We start from the raw sequence: 22,665 nt of genomic DNA on the forward strand, positions 1-22,665 counted from the left end.
AGTTTAAGATTTTTGAAAAATATTCTTGAAATAAGCAGTTTTTTGAAATTTAAAATTGATACTTAATTTTTTGTAATTACTTTAAGATTTAGTAATCCAATTTTTCCAATTCCAATATCAATTCCAATTTTAATAAAGCTTCCAATTATATAGATAAATTACTGAAAGATAGGTCCAATTTCAATGAAAAGTTATTAGTATATTTTAGAAAATTGTTTAAATGAATAAATATTTTTGATTAAATTAAAGAACTTAAAAAAATTCTTTGAAATATCTTTTATAACAGTAAGCTTTAACAGTATGCTTATTATTTAAAATTAAATTTTATTCGACTTTTCAAATATAATGAATTTTTTGTCCTACGTTTTTTTTACCTTAATATAAGTATACTGGTTTATATATCCATATATGTACAGTCAGTTAATTTAACCAAAATAAATCAAGTTACATTTAAGTTCAAATCTGCAAAAATTTTACTTGTGCATTAAAAAACCGGTTTTTAAAATAGTATTGTGCACATTGCAAATGCCAATTTGAAGCTGAACCCCCAAAAATCCTGCGAGTGATAATAATTTTATGACGTAACAATTTAGAGATTTCTTTGACAATTATATTTCAATTACCAAATAAACCATAGAACAATACATCGTCCATTTTATTAAAAGACAAAACGAATGCAAAAGCTGAGAAAAAGATATTAGCATATGATTTAGTGCTGCGGCAAATCAAAGGAATATTCGCGAATATCAAAAAAAAAACCATTATATTATTTTTTGCTCTTTACTTATAATTGTGTAACGCTTCTTAGAATATAAAGGTACCAACTATTATAAAAATGGAAGAGGATCGGATGATTGTGGCTTGGCGTGTGATTCAATGAAAGAATTTCGAGAAAGTAGTTGGTTGAAATTTTATCGTACGTTTATCTCACATCTTCCTTCGAAGTAGTAAAAAAGTTTTTGTCTCTCGTCAAATTTTTCTTCATTCTTCTACCCAAAGTGGTTGTAAAATTCAAGAATTTTCGTTATTCCTAACACTCTTAAAAAAGCGACTTAAACATTCATTCAAAATGGTTAAAACAAGAGCGGGTAGTAAACCACAACCAACGAACAAAAATATTATTTCCTCTTTTACAAAAGTGCAGAAAGCAAACACTCAGTCACGAAAGACTTGTATTAATTTAAACTCGCAAGAATTAAAATTCACTTTAACGAGCTCAACTTCACATTCACAAAAGCAAGGGCATTACATGGAAAATAATTCGCAGGCTTCTAATTTCACTTTAACGAATTCAACTTTACATTCACGAAAACAGGAACCTCGCATGCAACCCAATTTACAACCTTCTAGTTTTAAAACAGTGAACTCAACAACAAATTCGCGAATGCATGAGTCTCGCATGCAAATTGTTTCACAGGCTTCATCAACAAGCTCAACAGGACAAACACGCATGCAATGTTCTCGTGTACAAACCATTTCACAAGTTTCAAAGCCCACTTCATTAACGAGTCCAGGACAAACACGCATGCAAGGGTCTTGTGTGCAAACCATTTCACAGGATTCAAAGTCAACTTCAACAACTAGCTCAATAGTACTTTCGCGGATGCAAGGGTCACGTATGTCAACTAGTTCTGCAAAATCGACTGCGGTTGCAAAACCTTCTGTAGAATCCGGTAAAAATTCCGGGTTGGTACCGGATTCTGTGGAAAAAGAGACGATTAGATTGAAAGAGGTTGAGCCTATTATCAACGAACCGTTTGACTTTACTACGGTTCGAACTGAATATCAATACAAAGACCCGTCTAAAGAGTCGCGAAAAACGGATATTCTTGAAGCTCCTGTTCTATATCCAACTCCTGAAGAGTTTAAGGATCCTTATGCATATATTGAAAGCATCGCACATATAGGTCATTGTTATGGTATCATCAAAATAGTTCCCCCCGAAGGATGGAGACCTCCCTTCGTGCTAAATACGGAAGTAAGTTTTTTAATCTTAACTTTTTTTTTTTAATGCCATAATGAATTAATGATTTATTTATAAAATTTTCATTGTATATAGGAATTTAAGTTTAGTACCAGGAAGCAAACAGTTAATACAATGGAAGGACAAACTCGAGTCAAGTTAAATTACTTGCAACAATTACAGATGTTTCATGCTCAGCAAGGGAAGAAGAACTTTGTAAAACCGCCATTAGTAGACAGAACTCCTATTGATCTACATCTTCTTGCTAAAGTTGTCGAAGAAAAAGGCGGTCCTGAAGAAGTATAACAACTTATTTTGTTTATTACATTATCTTTAGGTTTAATATCGATATAATTATATTGAAGTTCGCTATCATTATTCTCTTTATATTAATTAGATTTCAAACAAAAAACAGTGGGCTGAAGTTGCAAGAGCAATTAGGCCAGATGGGTATTCGGCAAAATGCACTTCGCTTTCCAAGACTATCAAAGAGAAGTATCAGGAAATAGTTGAGCCTTATGAAACATATATCGCAGATGTTAAGGCAGAATGTAGGGAAGGCCGATCAATTAATTTACAAACCGATTCTGATCCTGATTCTGATAATATGGATATTGATGAAGAAGTCTGTGGGGAATGTGGGAACATTATTAGGAGTGATCCATTAATATGCGAAGGGGATTGTCAAAAGGCGTTTCACGCGAAATGCCTCAAAATCAAACGTTCCCAAATTCATCCCGAAGCTAGTTGGCATTGTCCGAAATGTTTATTTTTATATGGAACTAAATTTGGTTTTGATCCCAGTGAAACGTATACGTTAAAGGCCTTCCAACAAATTGCTGATGATTTTAGACAAAGGTACATCAAAAAGCGTCCTGTCCCGCAAGGGGTTAATATAGAAGATCACGTTGAGAATGAATTCTGGAGACTAGCAATGTCTGCTGACCATGATACAGAAATCTTATATGGAGCAGATAATAGTTCTATCGATTATGGAAGGTAATATCATTGTTGTGTGCTTGTTGATTAGTTCTAACTCTAAAATTTATAATAATTAACATGCTTCTTTAAATAAAGCGGATTTCCATGTCCTAAGGCCCATAGTTCAGATCCATATAGCAGAGATCCTTGGAACTTACGGAACTTCCCGAAGCTTCCAGGATCTCTCTTGAGCCACATCAGACCAGCAATACCGGGGATGATGATACCCTGGCTATATGTCGGCATGATGTTTAGCGCTTTTTGTTGGCACGTAGAAGATCATTACACATATAGCATCAATTATATGCATTGGGGCGAAACGAAGACGTGGTACGGCGTCCCAGCAGCAAGTGCTGCGAAATTTGAGGCCGCGGCTGGAAGACTCTTACCGGAGCTCTTCCAGAATCAACCAGATCTATTGAGCCAATTGACAACGATTTTGAATCCTAAGGCGCTCATAAGCGAGGGGATTGATGTTTTTGCAATTGATCAAAGACCAAATCAATTTGTAATAACATTTCCGCAAGCTTATCATGCCGGATTCAATCATGGTGTAAGTAACGTATTATTTAATAAATAAGTTTTATTGATCATTGTATTAATTTTGCAATTTCAAAATAGTTGAATTTCAATGAGGCTGTTAATTTCGCATTACCCGATTGGGTAGAATTCGGACAAAAATCCGTGAATTATTATAAGAAAATCAGACGAGACCCAGTCTTTTCTCACGAAAAGTTACTGGTGGATATCGGTCTAAAGAAAATAAATAACTTTAAGGTTTTAAGCCGGTATGTATTTGATGGATAGGTATGATATTATTGGAAAATTCTTTCTAATTAATTATATTAGATTGAAGGAATCCTTGACTGAAGTCTGTCAGAACGAGCTTTGGCGACGCGAAGAGGTTGCCTCACGGTTTCGTCTTCCGGAAGCCAACTATGACTTGACCGATCCGAAAGACGACGAAACACTATGTATAACTTGTAGAAGCTGGACTGGATTATCAGCCTTACAATTTAAATGCACAAAAAAGGTTTTGTGCTTAGAATGCGCATGCGTAACTTGTGTGACTGGCGTAACTGACATGGCTATCTGTTGCTGTGAAGGTCCATGCTATTTTCTTAGAGTTCGATATTCGGATCGTCATTTAAAAAGTTTGGCACAACGCGTTAAGGATTTGATGCAATTACGTAAAGATCGTTATAAAGCTCTCATCAAACATGTTAATAAAGTAAATACTTTAGCGTTAGAACAACTTGCGCCCATTGTCGAAATAAACCGCACATATAGGTTCGGTCTTCCTCTAGGTGATATGGAAAGTATAGTTGATGATGCTGCGAACTGGGAAAATAATTTAACTCTCATTGCATATGAAACAGCGAGAAATATCTGGCCGAACGACTATCAAGATGTTCCACTGAATGAATTTGACATTACCGACTTTCTTTATCATTGGGATTGCAGACTTAGAAGTGTTTATCGAGCCGGTGATGATCGAAAGAATTATTTTTGCTTCTGCCGCGGAGAGGATTATGGTGGGAAAATGATCTGTTGTGATAAATGCGATGTTTGGTAAATATGCCCTCATTTAAATTATTATTTATAATCTTTTTATTAATCATTTCATATTTATATTTTTATTTAGGTATCATTGTGAGTGTATTAACATGAAAGCCGAAGATACTCCAAATTATGAGCATTGGTATTGTGCTATGTGTCGTGCACCAAGAACTGCACGTATTAAGATCAATGAAAACGTGAGACGAATTGAAATACTAGCAAACGAAGCTGAAAATCTCCGCATTAACCTTCCATGTATAAGTGCTAGTTTTGTCACTGAAATTAATGCAGAGCTGAAAAAGTTAGTTAGTGGTAACGATGTACATTCAGTTCGAATAGGAATTGGATTAGGGTTTGGAATCCCTCTAGATGGTTCCGTTGAATCTGAAGATGATTCTGATGACGACATTGAAGATATTGTCTTCAATCTAAGAAAATGCGTCGATGATGTTGATTCAAGTAACTTTATGGAAGATGATGATAACTCAAAATTTTTTGGAAATATTGAGGCAAATTCAATAAGCCTCGTAGAAGATACTGAAGATAACATAGAGACAAGAAAACGGAAGTGTGTAGTAGAACCGATAGAAAGAAAGAAGAGAAGAAGATAATATAACAGAATGAATAATATTGGACAATTGAGAGTGCAATGAATAGTATTATATTTAATAGAGCTATTCAATGTATATATAATTTGTACATAGCAATAAAGCATCATAACGACGTTCATATGTTAATTAGAAGTAAGTAAAAAAACTTCATCGGTTTTTGTGGGAGCAAATTTTAGAAATTTATTTTTAACATCAAAAACTTAATAAATTTAATAAATTCAAATTTTGTATAGTACATAATATATTGAATTTTTTATTGCATTTATTAATTATTTATTAAGTTATAAATATTAATAAGCGAATATGTCAAATATTAATTAACAATATCTCCTATGACAGTGTTTCTCTTCAGAATTGTTTCGACAAATATTGTCGATTTAATTGGCTTGTACCTTTTTGTTTTAACATTTTCTTTTTCGTTATTTTCGTTAGTAGCCTCGGCACAACCTTCAAGTTTTTTAATGTCGCTTGATACAACGGACAGTGGAACATCGTGCCAATATGGAGATCCGTTATTAGATAATTGATATATCTAGATAAGAAGTCGTTATTTGTAGGTTTTGTATTTAAAAAAATGGCATAAGAAAAAAAATTTACCATATCATTTTTTTCAAGATAATATATAATATTTCGTAATGTTGACGATGCCCACAATGTAGATCTACTACCAACAATGATCAATTTGAATTTAGCGCGAGTTATTGCAACATTTATCCGTCGATAATCTTCAAGCAGGTTTCCAACCTTGCAAATATTAAGAATTAAAAATGAAAATTTAAAAAATTTTAAAGGAATTATTATTTAAAATCATTACATTTTTTACATTACCTTCAGATCAGAATTCGATCTCACAAATGATAAGACTATAACTTGTTTTTCCCTTCCCTGAAAACGATCAATTGTCGAAACTTCTAATTCATTATAACCTTTAAATTTGTGTGCAATATGTTTTAATTGAGAACGAAATGGCGTTATGATACCAATTTCTTTAGCAGCTACACCTCCCGCTAATAATGCTTTGACACTATGTTCAACAATTAAAACCTCCATTTCATTTTGATATTTTCCATTTAATGCATATTCTTTGGTAAGAAGGTTATCCGTATTAATCATAATCAATGATCTTTTTGGATCAATTACATCCTTTAGCCAACAACTTTCATGACAGCAATAATAATCCGGGTCATGAAACTGGGAAAGAAAATCTTCGTTCCATTTAGGAATGTATAAAAGTGTTTGAGCCGTAATCATTGACCCGTTAAGCATCTTACTATCATAAATTATTGAATTGGATAAATTCATAATGTCTTCATTCATTCTATATTGGTATCTTAAATTTGCAACTGCATTTGGATGAATTTCTGTAAAGGTTTTGAATAAACTCTTTTCCATTCCTTTCTTAATAGCTTCTGTTCTGAGTACTAAAGGTTGTAATTGATTATGGTCACCAACTAGAAGGAATCGGTCTGCAAAACGAAGTGGTCCAATACAAGTAGGTAATGTTATTTGTGTTGCTTCATCGATGATACAATAGTCGAACCTTCGTTTAGTAAATATCGGACTATGTGAAGAAAAAAAAACAGACTAAGTAAAATTAGATAATCCTTATGTATAAAATTTGTTAAATTTACTTATTCATCCCAAGGCATGTAGTTGCAACTACTCTTCTTGATTCAATGAACTCGGTGAATTCATCAAGACTTTCAAATTTATTATTATCTATTATATATGGCCAATTATCTTTGTGAACTTTACTTTTATCGCCGATTCTCAATATTTCTTTACTGTGACCGTTTAGTTTTGAAAGGACATTATCAACGGCAGAATGAGTATAAGAAGCAAGAAGCACTGATTCACCTCTACGTAAAAGTGCTTTAATAATTTGGGCTATAGTAAAGGTTTTTCCAGTTCCCGGCATCCCCAAAATTAATGCATAATCTTCGGCTATATGATTTATTTTTTATAATGGTTGTCAATATTTGTATGTATTTTTTTAATTAGTTTTAATTTAATATATTTTAATCATACCCTTCAAAGCCAATTCAAATGCATTAATCTGATCTTCATTCAAATCTTTTTTAAGATCATTATAATTTGTTAGAGTAGAAAAAGTTCGACTATATCGTGGTGCATCAAGATCAATAATTAGTTGTCTTAACCTTCTAGTTGAATCATCCATAAGAAGACTGACAAGATTTTGTCGTACTAATTTTATACTAGAAGTCAGCTCATCACGATCAATTCGATAAGAAGTTGTGGCCAAATCAAATCCTAAAGGATTTTTTATTATTTCTTCTTTTTTCGATCTATCTTGTAACCCTAAAAAACTGTGACAAGACTCTATATCAAAGTCTGTTGCGTGTTTCGGACCTCCACGAGGTTTTTTATCCAAAGTTAGACAAATATAATCTGGTGTAATTTCAGTCACAAAGCCAGTAGATAAAGCATAATGTCCTTGTTCAGAAGATACAACAACAAAATCATTGATACAGAATTGAGTATCCAATAATGATCTTCCTTTAGAATCTATTTGAAAAAATTTGCAATTGAGTTGACATAATCCAGTTGACCCTGGAAATTCGATTATACTATTCAAATCTAAATGCATGTTATAAAGGCTTTGGGTAGGATCACTATTTGAACGTGATGTATTCCATATTTGTGGTCGAATCTGGTTCATATTTTCTTCTTCTAACTTAATTAATTCTTCCCATTTTCGAAAGAATTCAACGTGATTTTCTTCAAGATGTGCAGTAGCATTATCAAAGAGTTCAACAACGCCAGATTCTTCTGATGTACCTTTTTCGAAAGCCTTATTGTAAAGAAAGCATGTGGACCTAATGTTACATTTACCACATACATAAGAATCTTTAATCATTGGTGGCAAAATATGCCGTTGTCGATTTGAGATATACCATACAATTTCGTTACGAGTCTTTAGTATTTCTCGCAATTCTTGAACTGATACATGAATTCTTTTTAATTTTCCTGCCTTTTGATCATTACTGCTTTTTACGTAATAAAGTAAGCCTGATCCGACATCAACTTTATAATGATCATTCATCATTACGCAGTATAATATTGTTTGTAAATTATGAGCATGATCCTCCTTCCAAGCAGTTTTTATTTCTAACGGCATAATATATTTTTTCAAAGTCTTGTTTTCTAAAACTTTGACCTCAATTGAAGCATCTAAAACTCCTTTGAGACCGAATGCTGGAGACCAAATACGTTCCTCAACATCCAAAGTTTTACTGATACAAACAAGTGAATGTTCATCGCCTCGAATGCTTTCGATCTTACCCAAACCAAATTTTGGCACTTGACCGATATAACATTCAGCAAAATTATGGTATATGGTTTTTCTTTCCGATAATTCTTTAATAACTTTTGATTCTTTTAAATTAGCAAAGTATAATTTTGGGATATTTTTTTTCATAATTTGTTTTAATGTCAAATCCATATAAGATGATGAAAAATCATTATGTTTTAAACAATCTTGGAAGTACTCGTGACTAAGAGTTCCAAGAATAGCAGATGCGGTATTAAAATTGCCACTACTTATTCGCTCCTTTAAAATAGCCCTCCTCATACAACCGTATGCTTCACTAACGCAGGTAGATGATACGAGTATATCAGGGTTGACAATTATAATAACATTGTTCGTATCGTTCGCTGTGCATGTCCTATGTTTAAATTCACCAAAAATACTAACGGTATCATCTGTATTGATTGGGTAATTATAACGTTAAAAATGACCAAATAGCAATGATTATACAAATTTTTTTTTAAAAAAAGAATATATATATATATTTATATGTACAAACTCTTAAAAATCTTTGTATCCATCCAGGAATCACACAAATTGAGCAAAAATTCTTCCAAATTATTTTCATTTATTAAAGTCACTTTCTATAATTAACGAAGTCAATAAATAATTTTAAAATTTATAAATAATAATAAATTATTTTAATATAAATTGATCGATCACCTTGGATTTGTGTGTATCTTTTACGTCAACTACCAAAAGGTTATGAATCTTGGAAAGGTTTTGAAAAGTAGGTTTATCTTCGTTTCTTTCTAAATTATCAATATTTTCTTTCACTTTTTCATTATATTTCGTCGCTTGTATTTTTATTGACTTACAATCACCAGTTAATTGAACTTTGTTGTGTTGAACGTTTTCAAAATTTTCTTTATCTTCTATTTGGCGTTTTAACGCTTTTCGTGATTCCTCAACGAAAACATTCTCTTTTTGACGTGTCAAAGTCACTAAAGAAGCCTCAGGTACGTGCTCATAAGACATAATTCAATGACTCTTAAAACTCCTTATAAATAAGATCGCTTTATGAAAAACGAAAATCCGCAGGAACGAAGTCAGGTATTTATTAAAATAATTATTTAGCACCAGGATGTGTCGTTTAAGTATCAAAAGTTACGTAACGCGTCTATTGTGTAACTTAATAAAGTGAGCTTGCACGTTTTTTATATCCGGTATGAATTACGCGATTTTTAAAAACCATATTTAGGAGATATTCAAAAGAAATATTTTTTTATTAACAAGAATAAAAAAAAAAATTTAAAATAAAAAAATTTAACTCTACAATCAAATATAATTTTTTATAAGTACATATTAAATAAAAGATAAAGAAAGAAAAATATTATATTTTTCTTTTCTAATTCAATAATAATATAATATGAAAAAATTTTCTATACAAAATATTAATAAAATAAATATTCAACGTTAGATTTTAATAACTTTAATGAATTTTATGAAAATTGTAAATAACGTAAATATTCGCCATCATTTCTTTCACTTCCATCATTATTTTGGTGAGTGAGTATTCGACTTTCAAATCTATTCGCGATACTATTAACTACACTGTTTACATTTAATTCTTTTACTTCATTAGTAGCAATTGGTTCATCCTTTGTTAAAGATGTTGATTTAATGTCCGTTAAAAATTCATGATTTTTCGGTATTGACTCTATATAAGATTTTTCAAAGTAAAGATTCTTAAAAGTTCCATTTGTCTGAGGCTTTGAAACATTTCCAGATGAGATAATCTTTAAACCTGTAGTATTATCGTTAGTTATTTTTTGTTGTTCTAAACCAATATGTTCATTGTATTCATCTAAACCATGCGAATCTTGTCTCCTTTTCAATTCCAGACTACTTCCTTCAGATAGACTTGAAGCTCTAGAACGTGTTTTACGTTGAAGAGTAAACAGATCTGCCCCTAGTTCCGTTTCATCCTTCTTTAGTTCAGGTTTCTTAGTTTTTTTAAGGGTCGGCCATGTTGGAGGAAGAGGAAGTGGTGGTGGACGAGCTGATGATGAAACAGATAATGGAGGAGGAGGTGTAGGTCGTCCGGATGCCGATTTTGATCGAGTAAGAGGAGGTCTCGATATCATTGGTGAATTCAATGACAATGAAGGTGATTTTAATGTAGGTGAATTTGTGGAATTTGTGTTAGAAGTAGTTACAACATGTGTAGATATTGGTGAGGTTGATATTTTAGATACAGGACTAACAAGTGGTGAAGTCGTTGTTCGGGATAAATTTTTTGTAGAGATGACTGGTGTAGGAAATTTTTCTTTAAAAATAGAAACCGAAAAGTGCGATGCTGATTGAGGGGTTGATGGAACTGATAAGGGAAGAGGAGGAAGTGATGACGGAGAAACGGGAGGAGAAATTTGGAAGGGTGGTGAAGAATTAGTTTTTTGTATGTTAATCAATTCTTCATAAAGTGCAGTAGGAGATTGAGGTTGTGCATATAATGTCGCTTTTTTCAATTCCTCAAACAATGTCGGTGAATTCAATTGAGGTGTTGAAGGTCTCGAATTTTGAGCTGAAGGTGAAAATTGTGGAGTTGATGGAAATGATGAAATTGTGTGTAATGGGGTTTCTGATGATGGAGAAGACAAAGGAACTTGGGGACCGTTAGTTTCTATTTCTGATAATTTCTGAGGAACAAGCTGGGGTGTTGGTGGTGATGATTGATGAGATAAATCGTGAGGAAAATCAGGAGTTTCAGGTCTTGAGGTCTCAGGTGAAAGTGAAAGTGAAAATTCAGCTGGAAAATATGGCGTCGAAGGTGTTGGAGGAATTGATTGTGAAAATAGAGGAGGAGGAAAATGTGGAGTGGAAGGAACTGAAGAAGAAAACGAAGCATTAGAAAGCGACGGTTGAGTAAGAACAAGTCCACTTGTTGGTGTTGACGGAGGAGGATTAGGATGAGGTGTTGATGGAGAAGATGAATCTCTTGATGATAATGGAGTATCAGTAGCTGAAGTAGTAGTGGTATGAGTCGTAGAAGTACAAGTTGAAGTAGAATTGGATGCAGCCAATGTATTATTCATTGAATCTTCAGAAACTATCGTTAATTTTTTATTTGATGCGCTCAAAGATTCTATATTTTCGTCAATTGCAACATCAACATCCATAATAGTATCAGCTCCATCAACTTTTTCCAAATCAATATTAAATGATTCCTTTTCTTTAATGATTTCATCCTTATTTTCACTCTTATCTATTGGATCTATTGGTGATTCTTCTAGTATTGCATTAACGTTAATATCTTCCTCTTTTTCATTCACAATAGTGAGTTTTAAAGCTTCATTATTTATATTATTTGTAGAAGTTTTATTGTTGTTTTTAATATTACTTTCCTCAATACGTAATGTTATAGAAGTATCTGATTCCAATTGTGATTTTGACTTATTTTCAATAATATCAATTAAATTTTGAAATTCTGGATCAACTTTTGATATTAATTTCGGTTCTAAAATTTTACTTTCATTCTCAATAATATTTTTGCTAACTTCGACATATTCATTAGTATTTTCAATCTTATCAATTTTGTTTAAATTCTCTTTTTCAACATTACTATAATCATCAAAATTTTCCGCTGAAATAACAACATCAACATTCTTTTTAACTTCTTTTTGTTCAGAATTCGATAATAACACATTTTCTTCTAATTTATAAGATTGAACTTCCGTTTTTTCATCCTCAATTTCGGCAGATTCAAGGGTAAATGATGGAATAATTGGATTAAGTTGATGAGATTGATTTGAAGGAGTAGGAATTGTAATGGTGATTGCATCATCATCATCATCATCATCATCATCATCATCATCATCATCATCATTTTCTTCTTCAATTTGAAGTTCTTTCATTTTCTTTGTTTTAGACGTAAGATTTTTATTATTTTCTAAACCACCTTTACTTTGAATATTAAGAAGATCGGAAGATTCACCATAATTGATTTGTTGCTGTTGTACATTATTATTTCGATTTCCTCCAAAACCAAAAGTTCTCATGAGACGATGTCCGGCGGATCTCTTTCTTGCAGGTAAAATACTTGTTCCTCCTGGAGAAGAAGCATTTGATGAAATCGATGAAATTGTAGAAGATATTGAAGAAGAACGATTTATCGTTGGAGCTACAATAACAGGTGATGAAGCTAAATATGCTGCTAATACTGGTGGAATAGATCTAGAATAAGATTGAGTGGAATTCTGTTTATCATTCTGTTTCTTTTTCTTATCTTTACTATTATTATTAGATATATTTGTATTATTATTGTTATTATTATTATTATTATTATTAACTTCATTATTAGTAGGTATTGGAATTCCTAAGAAATTAATATGATTCCAAGCACGATCAGGTGCATGAATCATAACATCTCGAAGAATTTCAATTTGTGAAACTGTATCAGAAGAAAATTTTGAGTTGGTAGATAATCTTTTTCTATTGACACTATTATCTTCATCAGTACTATTATTGGAAAGACTTAAATTATAAACCGAAGCAGCTCGACTTGGACCAGATCTGGAAACATTAAGAGTCATTGGTCGTCCACCAAAACTATAAGCTTGCATTGTTCTTTGACGATCCCATTCAATAGCTGTCATTGTCCAAGAAGAAGCATTCCATTGTTGTCTCAAAGTAACAATTTCATCACGAATAACATCAATAGCTTGCTGAATTTTACGAGCATCATCAGGAACTTTATTAAATTCATCAGGATCAAAAAAGAAATCCTCAAGATTTTGTTCATTTACTTCAGAAAAATTATCAACTTTTTGTAAACGTCTAACTACTTCTTGAGTAAAATAAGTTTTTGAAGCTTGTAAAATTTGCATCGCACGACGAGAACAAGCATATAATGAAGTATTAAAGGTAGCATGTTGAAGAGCATCATATAAAGGAAAAGGATATAACATACATAAACGAGAATAGTAAGGACCACGAATTTGATGTGGTTGACGCATAGGTTTCACAATTAAAATTATACGAATGAAAGGTCTAATTGTATTTCCAACGTTAAAAGAGGTAATTGAAGAAGATGCAATTTCTTCAGCAACAGAAGTTGCACCACCTGTTGAAGTACAAGTTTTAACCATTGAACCACCTTCATCTTCATCATATTCAGATTCTGGAGCACTTAATGACATTTTAAAAATTTTTCCTTTATCATCATCATTATTATTTAATTCTTCATCTTTTACTATAATTTCTATATTATCATCATTATCATTATTACCATTATCATCAGCATCAATAACATAATTTACTTCTTGATCCTCCTCATTATATTTGATAGAATTTCGAAATGAATCTTTTGAAACTTGTTCCCGTTGTTGCTGTTTTCGTTTCTCAAATTCTAATTCTTTTTCTATTTGAGAATCTTCTTTTTGTTCTTTTTTCTCATCATCATCATTATCATGATTTTGATGTTGTTGCTGTTGTTGTTGTTGTTGTTCTAACTTATTATTACTATTATTATTACTAGTACTTTTATAAAAGTTTTTAAATTTATTATTATTGTGATTATTATTATTATAAATGTTATTATTATTATTATTATTAATAATATTTGGATCTAAATATAAATCATTTTGAGATGATGAAGAATTACCATTATATTGATCAATTATATTATCATCTAATTCACCCATCATAGTATACATTTGATTAGTTTGTAAATCTAAATAAATATCAACAGTTTGATCACCATAAATATCACCAGATTCCCAATTTAAATTAGTATCAAGTTGTAATTTATGATAACAATCTAAAAAAGAAGATTGAAATTGTCCTAAAGATGATTTATTATTATCTTGATCAGATCTAGTAGCCATAGCTAAATCCATGAAACAATCTTGACTTAAACAAGTTAAAGATTTAATCCAACTTGCTTCTTCAGGAGTAATAGTAGCTTCATCCCTTACTTTACCTAAAGGAATGAATTGTTTACGATCTTTTGGTACTAAAATTTTAATACCTTGTAAAGTACTTTCAGTATATAAAACACCTAAATAAAGTCCAGGAGATAATTTTGTTTGACGAGAACACCATTTTTCAATAAAATTAGACCAAACAGGATGAGGATCTTTTTGATAAATAGAACTAGTTTCATCAAAATTTTTCCATTTTAATACACCAGATTTTATGAGATCAGGAGCTATTTCATCTTTAATACAATTTGGTACATGTTGAAGGGCTACAATAAATTTTGATTTTGAAGTATTCATTTGTACGACATGTTCATATAAAGTTCCTAAAGATTCTAAAGATAATTCATTCTTTAATTTTAAAGCAGCTTGACCAAAAGAACGAGTCCATAAAGTATCTTGATCACCATAATATTGAGAAGAATTATTATTATCAGAAGAAGAATCAGTAGTACCAGTATTATTTGAATGAGAAGAATGTAAAGAATCCGAATCATCATCTTTATGATCAAATTCAGATGAAGTAGCCCAATCCAAAGAAGTTCTTATAACATGAGCAAATTCTTCACTATCATCTTCAAAATTGGTAAATATTTTACTATCTTTTATTACATCTACAGTAGGAAACATTTTAGTACCTGATGTAATTAATATTTTATTATCACTTGAAAATAATATAGCAGTTAAATAAACTGTTTCAGGATGAAAACGCGTTTTCAAAGATGTTTTAGTAGTACTAAAAACTCCTCTTCGTTTTGTTTGTACGGTATTATTTGTTGATAATGATACTTTACGCTAAAAAATTTGTTTAAAAAAAAAAAAAATGAAATTGATTAAATATATGTAAAATAAAAATAAAAAATAATAAAAAAATAAAATAATAATTAAAAACCTTTTTTGGATTTTCTTCATTATATACAAGTTCAAGATATTCAGGTGTCTTTTTTCGAACTATTAAAGTATCCTATATAATTAAAAACAAATTAATATAACTTAAAAAGATAATATGTAATGAAATAATTATTATAACTTACTTCAGCTGGATATGATGATAATAAATGTGATTCACATAACCAAGTTTTAAATAATTCACTATATAAAGCGTGATTCCAAGAATCATAAATATTCAAAGTTTTACATGCCTAAAGTTAAAACCAAAAGTATTAAAACATTAAAATGATCTAATTATTTAAAGATATGAATGTTTCTAATATTTTACTTACCCTTTCAAGCACAGCTTGAACAGAAGTTCCTTGTGAATAACCAACGTCAACTGGTATGTCACGACCTTCAAGTCGTACTTGTATTAAACAATAACTAAAAAATCATTAAGTAAATGGTTATTATATTCTCTTTTGTTAGTAATTTAGTAATAACTAATAAAATATTATAACTTACTAATCCATTTTTTTGGTATTTTTTTTTTCGGATCAGTTTTTTTTTAAGATAACTTTATAAGAAGAGTAATTACGAATGTAAAAAAAGGAAGAAATATATAGTATAAATAAATAAAATAAATAAATAAATAAATAAAAAAAATATATATATATATGTGTATGTATGTATGTATGTATATATATATATCTCGAAAAAAAAATACTGTACGTAAATTAGTAAAATATATAATTGTTAAATGCTAAAAAAGGAAAAGAAAGGGATATGATGAATATTAAGTGATGAAAAAAAAACAAGGAAGGTGGTAAAATAAGGAATGATTACTGTTTGAATGTTTTGAAAAAGTAAAAATAAAAAAAAAAGGAGACAAATTTTTTTTTATTCTCGTTAAAAAAAAAAAATGAAAAAAAAAATAATAATTTTAACAGTTTTAAATTAGATTCTTTTTAATAAAAAATTATATGTGTGATGTCGGTACAACTTAGAAAATATACCTTTCAAACGAAAGAAACGAGGGAAAGAAGTAAATAATCAAGATTTTGAGTGGTTCATAAGATAAAGTTTAGCAGTCGTATAACGAATAACAAATAAATATATTATAATAATAGGTGTAAACCGTTGATATATTTCTCGTGCTTATATGTAAAATGAAAATCTTTTTCATATCATAATAATAATATATAATTAATGAAAGAATGAAGAAAACAAGTAATAAAAATAAGAGAGAAGAGTGAGTATTTAAAGAATATTATTATTATTATTATTGATTTTATGATAAATAACGTTATCTTGTTAAATATGATGTTTCAAGTATAAACACGCGGAAAGCTAAAAAAGTTTTAAATTGGAAATATTCTAGTATATATTTGATTTATAATTTAAGATTCGGTAACTTATTAGAGGATAGATTCGGTGTAAAAAATCTGTCAACTCACGACTAAATACAGTAATTGCATATCACATTATACATTATTATACATATTTATTATCTTTGATGACATCAAAAAAATTATAAAATAAATGCATATTAATTTCTTAATTACAAATCTAAGTAAATAATAATAATATAATGCGTCACAAATTTAATATTAATTGTTAATTTTTAGTTTAGTTCATCTTTTTTTGTTTTATTGGCAAATTGGAAGTTTTTAAAATTATTTGTTTTTTTTTTTTTTTTTTTCGTAAATCTTTTTTATTAGTGTAAAAAAAAAACATTTAACCGATTTTAAACTTAAATAAAGACCCTTTTCGAAAATGTATTAAATCACATGTTTTATGTAAACCCTGCTTTTTTGATTAAATGTGATAGTGATAAGTACTATATCTAGAATACTAATTCCTTTTTAGATAAAACTCAATAAAACTTTGTTGTTAATTTTAAATGCAAATTATTTATTAATGCATATAGTTTTTACTTTATTTGTTATATTTAGTTACATTATCATCATATATATCATATATATCATATATATATATACATATATATATATATTAATATTAATATTAATATTAATAATAAATATATATATAATATATTATGTTAAATACTGCGGTTAGCGTTGTTATTTATAATTTATTAAATATGCAATGTAGATCTATTTTTTTGCCGATCAAAATTTTCCGTAATTTTTAATTTTAACCTTGGAGTATTGTTAATCTACTATGTCGAACCCACTGAAATATCAAGTCAGAGATTTATATAAAAAGGTCTTCCTCTTTTTTAACTTATTTATTCTCTAATATATTAAATTATTTATTAAATATATATATTTAATATATATTATATATTATATTAGCTTCTATTCTTAGGTAGAGAATATCCATCAGGTTACGAAAATTTTTTTCGTCCAAAATTAAAAGCTGCCTTTTTAAAAAATCGTGATTTAAAAAATTATCATGAAATCAAAAAAGCTATTGATTTAGGAGAATATGTCATTAAAGGTATATTTATTTATTTATTTATTTACTTACTTTATTTATTTATTTATTTTTATATATATATATATATATTTTATAATTTATATTTTATATTTAAATATATATATATTATAATTATATTAAGAATTAGAAACACTTTATTATTTGAGAAAATATCGATCATTGAAACGTTCATATTACAATTGATCACTTATTACTTCTATATTATTTAATTTAACATTAATGGTACGAGTTTTATTAAATTTATTAATTAAAAACGGTAAAAAAAAACATTCTTTTGCATAATAATGCATAATATTAATAATAACAACAATAATAATGATCTGATCTTAAAAAAAAAAAAATTATTATTAAAATTCTAAATAATAATGATCGTTCAATTCTATTTATGCCATATAAATATATTTATCTTTATTCTCATTTGTTCTTGAAATATATTGCTTTTCCAATAATTGTTCAATACATTTTTTAATCATTGGTACACTAGGAGTAAACCTTGATCTTGCTTGTTCGATAACTTCTTTTATTAATTGTTGATGTGTTAAAGTTTTTCGTGATTTCATTACACGTACAATAGCAGCCTAAAAAAAATTTTTTTAAAAAAAAGATTTGATTATCGAAAACATCTAGAAAAAGAAAAAAAGAAAAAAAAAAGTTACCTGAAGATAAAGTTTTCGATCATCATCAACTGCTTTTCGAGTTGCATCATTTTCTTGTTGTGTTTCAGCTTGTAATGATGAACTAACCTTAATTTTATTTCGTTTGCTAAACAAATAATAATAATAATAATAATAATAATAATAAAAAAGGTACTTTGTTAAAAAACTTTTTACAAAAAAATGTTGCCATCAGATACAGAATTGCCGACGGGATGTTATATAAGGAAATTATCGGACTATCATTTAGTACAAAAAAAAAAATTTTTAATTTCAAATACTTTGTAAATTCCATGTTTAATCTTATTTCAGTATCATCATTAAATGTTCCAGGTGTTGAAACAATTAATACTGCTAAATCGATCATTGGCTATATATTACAATTAAATAAATTAAATAAATTAGAAATTTTTATCTATTTATTTATTTATATTATATTATTTATATTAATATTTATATTTTTACCTTTATAACTCTTTTCAATTCTTGATCATTAAGTCCCGTATGTTCTATTATTTCTTTAAAGGTAAACGTATCAGCATCATTATATAATAATAAAACTCCAAGTTGGTGAAGTGACACGGAAAATTCATAACGTTTATCAAGATATGTTAATTTCACATCAGCTAAAATTTAATAAAATTATTAATTAGTATCCTTATTTTATCTAAATATAATATAATAATTACCCTTAGATAAATGCCATAACCATGTCAGTCTTCTACCACTATGTTTACTATTGTAAAAAGTTGAAAAATGTGTCACACTTTTTTCCAACTATAAAAAAAAATTATGACTTTAATCTTAGATCTTAACATTTAATCAATAATATATTAAATAAAATATCACCTCTGTTGGTAATTGGAATTCAGTAGTTAAAACTTGTGTTAATGGCCAAGCACCAGCAGTTAATACCAAAATAGAAAAATCGACTAAAATAATAAATATATAATTATTCAAATGCATTTAAAATTAAAAAATTGAATCATCATCTAAATTTAACATAATAGATAAAAAGAATTTATATAATTACCTCCAGTATTCATAGGATTTGTCTTTACATATTCGGCAAAATCCTTATTGACATCTGCACTAATTGTGATATCAGTAAACATCCTTTGTAATTTACTAGTATACTCAACACCACATGCATTCTTAAAAAAAAAAAAAAAAATATATATATATATATATATATATATTAATATTTAATTAAAGTTATTCATAATATTTATAACTAACCTTTAATCGGGAAATCATATTTGCTTCTGCTTCTTCTGAAGCAGAATTTCCATATATAAGACGTTTCGCAAGCATCCTAGAATAGAATTTTTGAAAAACATCCTTATCTTCGATATACTTGAAAAGAATAATCTATTTGTTTAACAATAAATAAATTTAATTTGTGTCATATATGAATTCAATATAAATGTGTGTGTGACAAAATAATTTACCATTCTATTTAATTTATCTTCAACTTCTTGTTCACTCCATCCTCCTTTGTGAGTTTTTTTCAATAAAACATCACAATAACGAGCCATAACCTCGGGAGAATGAGCAACTGGATTTATAGTTACATCGTTAACAATTGTCCTAAAAGCCTTATCAACTGCGGCTACAAAAGCTGCATCATTGACAAAAACTTTTTGACAAACTGTTAGATATTTTGAGTGATGGTCTAAAAGAAATTCTACATATTCTCTAGGATCCTATATATTACATAAAATTATAAATTCTAAAAATTAAAAAGTATAAGTGGTTCATTTTAAATAAATGAAATAAACCTTGGCAATAGAATTTCCCATTCTGATTATCAATCCATTACCAATATTTGTAATATATCTTTCAAATATTTCTAATAAGGGATTTACACCATCTGGAATACGTGATAAGAGTGTATAGGCCATCGTACAATCTAATCAAAATAAAGATAAATTAAATCAAATATTTATTCACATATATATATATACTTTAATTTTATTATTATTTATATTATATTATATTATATTATATTTACCTTCATATCTCTCATTTGATATCATGGCCCCAAATTCACCTTGTATCCTTGTTTGATGTGCAGCTACATATTGCGTTTCGCATTCTTTGATTACCTAATTTGTTTCATATATTAAAAAATAAGGGTTAACCATAAATAATATGTGAAAAAAAAGATGCATAAACTTTAGCTTAACATACAGTATCATGTGACGATTTATGACAATATTTCGAATTTCGTGTCACTTCCTCATCCAGCCTTTGAGAAGCCTATTTTAACAGTAATAAATGTAAATAACATTAATTAAACAACTAAATCGAGTTAAACAGCTTTAATATATCATTCATGCCTTTTTCATATATTCAGAAATGCTAGCATTGGCTATTACTGTAGCAGATTCCCTTTCATAATATCGTCGCGTATGTACCAAATACGGTTTTTCGAATTCTTCAATGTATAAACTTAAAGGATGCTCGGTCAATTCAACTGAAAAAAAAAAATGTCAGTATATTAATAAAAATAAAAAATAGTGTAATAAAGTTACCAAGTGACATAATTGCATCTGAGACAATGTCGGGGACTTTATCTTCTCCATCTCTATCTCTTCGAATCAATTCAAATATTTGACGCATGAATCGATCAGAATTCTTTTCCTTTATTGTATAAACAATTTGCTTCTTCCATATATTATATGCCAACTATTGTAAAAAAAAATAAGAATTAAAATAAAAAAGTAATAGAATAAAATAAAAATATAAAATATATAATATTAATACCAAAAATCATGTAAGTTAAAAACACCTACTGCTTGAACAGTTTGTCGTCTATAATTGCCACCTTGTACGGTCGTTTTTTTATCAACCATACCCCTTGATTTGTTATCCTTTGTACCATTTACTAAAAGTTTATTAAGATATTCGCACATCATACTAGAATATCCTGCAGCTAGACTATAATGTTTCCATTCTCTAGCATAAGCGCTCACTACATCATCATGATCTAAAATTGACTGATTCAAATATAAAAGAGATCGATTAATTAATTAAAGATTACGCTTGAATGTTAATATATTCGATTAATTTTAGCATACCTCTCTTATTTGGATCGTATAATCATTCAAAAAATCAGCTATAGCATTAAACAATTTCTCGGTATGTGGTCTTGGCGCAGCAGTGCACATATCATACACCAATCTATTTAAAGTTAAAGGCTGTCAAGGAATAAAAGTTATCATTTTTATTGAAAAAAAAACCATGGTAGACGAACTTATAAAGTAATCTCGATTTAAAAGGATACTGATACATTTTCATTCCTGACACTCGATCTAAACCGGAGAAATTAAACATTTTCTCTAGATCCTGCCTAAACTCGGCAAAAACCTTCTCAAAAACAACTCGTTTTGAACGAAGAGACATTTTGTTTTTTTCCAAATGTATTAATGACAAGATTAACAAAATGACAAAATGACCAGTAAATGTGGTTGAACATATAATATCACATGACCATACATGTTGAGTATCGCTTACATGCACAATACTGCGCCAGCGATGTGTAAAGAAAACTTTATACAAAGGAGTATTTTATTATTTTACAACTCTTTCAAGTTTCTTTATTTCTACGGAATTATGGAAGCGGGTAAGTGAAATGTTTTTATGTTACAAATATTCTTTCTCATGAAAGTCTAGGAAATCTCAAAAGAAGGTTGTCTGCCGATTCTGGAGGAGGAATCGGTTATGTAGTAACATTACTCACGCTATATATTTTTCGTCATGATCATGTTTTACACTTTTTTTTGATTTGTCCTAAATTAGGCTCTATGAAGCGAAAACGACAGCAAAACTCCGTTGTCCTTTAACTTATTTTGTGTTCGTTGGTGAACAATTGACAGGAAAATCAGCCAGGATATTAAAGACTAAATTATAAACAATTTTTCGGTAAACGTGCCCCACATTCTTAAAACCCTAGATAATTCGTACGGGACACGCTGGACACGCTCACTTTAAAAGTGAAATGATTTTATCAGATCAAGTACTGATGGAACAACGATCAGTTTTCTATCATCTGAAGTTGTAGGAAGCAACTCATGTACTGTACACCGAGATAACATAATTTATCTTTATATTGATAATTTGACCGATTTACAGTAATTGATTTTGTTTATTTGCATTACGGCTAGGGCGAAGACGTCAACTTTGTCAACACCACCGTTTCTTTCAACGTAGGCAGTATAATTTATACCACTGCGATTTTTAAATCAGGCCAATTTTTTTTGAGCCTTTTTAAACGTAATGTTTCGACTACGTTTGATAAACATATTTATTG

General features: G+C 29.1%; 6 protein-coding genes across 6 annotated transcripts; 3 read left to right on the plus strand and 3 right to left on the minus strand.

Annotated features, from left to right (window-relative positions):
• Positions 1-1,069: 1,069 nt before the first annotated feature.
• On the plus strand, positions 1,070-5,351 carry OCT59_022710 (uncharacterized protein; the record flags this gene model as incomplete). The annotated part of the gene is made up of 7 exons (XM_025315579.2): positions 1,070-1,978; positions 2,060-2,263; positions 2,361-2,962; positions 3,041-3,497; positions 3,566-3,732; positions 3,794-4,516; positions 4,590-5,351. 7 exons carry the CDS (start codon positions 1,070-1,072, stop codon positions 5,113-5,115), a joined length of 3,588 nt encoding a protein of 1,195 aa, XP_025182433.2. The 3' UTR covers positions 5,116-5,351.
• Positions 5,352-5,428: 77 nt separating this feature from the next.
• Positions 5,429-9,449, minus strand: OCT59_022711 (uncharacterized protein; the record flags this gene model as incomplete). Its single annotated transcript, XM_066144943.1, has 7 exons — positions 9,107-9,449; positions 8,943-9,027; positions 7,144-8,838; positions 6,747-7,059; positions 5,944-6,676; positions 5,713-5,859; positions 5,429-5,647 (listed from the first exon to the last, which is right to left on the minus strand). The coding sequence occupies exons 1-7, from the start codon at positions 9,419-9,421 to the stop codon at positions 5,429-5,431; spliced, it is 3,507 nt and encodes a 1,168-aa protein (XP_066006357.1). The 5' UTR covers positions 9,422-9,449.
• A 191-nt stretch (positions 9,450-9,640) lies between these two features.
• Positions 9,641-15,767, minus strand: OCT59_022712 (uncharacterized protein; the record flags this gene model as incomplete). Its single annotated transcript, XM_025315580.2, has 5 exons — positions 9,641-15,156; positions 15,254-15,325; positions 15,396-15,503; positions 15,585-15,678; positions 15,760-15,767. The coding sequence occupies 5 exons, from the start codon at positions 15,765-15,767 to the stop codon at positions 9,886-9,888; spliced, it is 5,553 nt and encodes a 1,850-aa protein (XP_025182435.1). The 3' UTR covers positions 9,641-9,885.
• A 1,651-nt stretch (positions 15,768-17,418) lies between these two features.
• Positions 17,419-17,880, plus strand: OCT59_022713 (Electron transfer flavoprotein regulatory factor 1; the record flags this gene model as incomplete). Its single annotated transcript, XM_025315581.2, has 3 exons — positions 17,419-17,463; positions 17,553-17,697; positions 17,819-17,880. 3 exons carry the CDS (start codon positions 17,419-17,421, stop codon positions 17,878-17,880), a joined length of 252 nt encoding a protein of 83 aa, XP_025182436.1.
• A 200-nt stretch (positions 17,881-18,080) lies between these two features.
• OCT59_022714 (uncharacterized protein) lies at positions 18,081-21,839 on the minus strand (the record flags this gene model as incomplete). The annotated part of the gene is made up of 17 exons (XM_025315582.2): positions 21,640-21,839; positions 21,434-21,536; positions 21,149-21,352; positions 20,888-21,041; positions 20,693-20,829; positions 20,544-20,612; positions 20,365-20,458; positions 20,132-20,262; positions 19,802-20,056; positions 19,590-19,721; positions 19,384-19,504; positions 19,200-19,282; positions 19,040-19,127; positions 18,816-18,976; positions 18,632-18,720; positions 18,354-18,459; positions 18,081-18,275 (listed from the first exon to the last, which is right to left on the minus strand). Exons 1-17 carry the CDS (start codon positions 21,756-21,758, stop codon positions 18,081-18,083), a joined length of 2,241 nt encoding a protein of 746 aa, XP_025182437.1. The 5' UTR covers positions 21,759-21,839.
• OCT59_022715 (uncharacterized protein) lies at positions 21,807-22,596 on the plus strand (the record flags this gene model as incomplete). Its single annotated transcript, XM_066144945.1, has 5 exons — positions 21,807-21,813; positions 21,948-21,978; positions 22,155-22,208; positions 22,367-22,428; positions 22,520-22,596. 5 exons carry the CDS (start codon positions 21,807-21,809, stop codon positions 22,594-22,596), a joined length of 231 nt encoding a protein of 76 aa, XP_066006358.1.
• Between the last annotated feature and the right edge of the window lie 69 nt (positions 22,597-22,665).

The sequence above is a fragment of the Rhizophagus irregularis genome, chromosome 31 (assembly GCF_026210795.1).
Source record: "Rhizophagus irregularis chromosome 31, complete sequence".
Lineage (NCBI taxonomy): Eukaryota > Fungi > Glomeromycota > Glomeromycetes > Glomerales > Glomeraceae > Rhizophagus > Rhizophagus irregularis.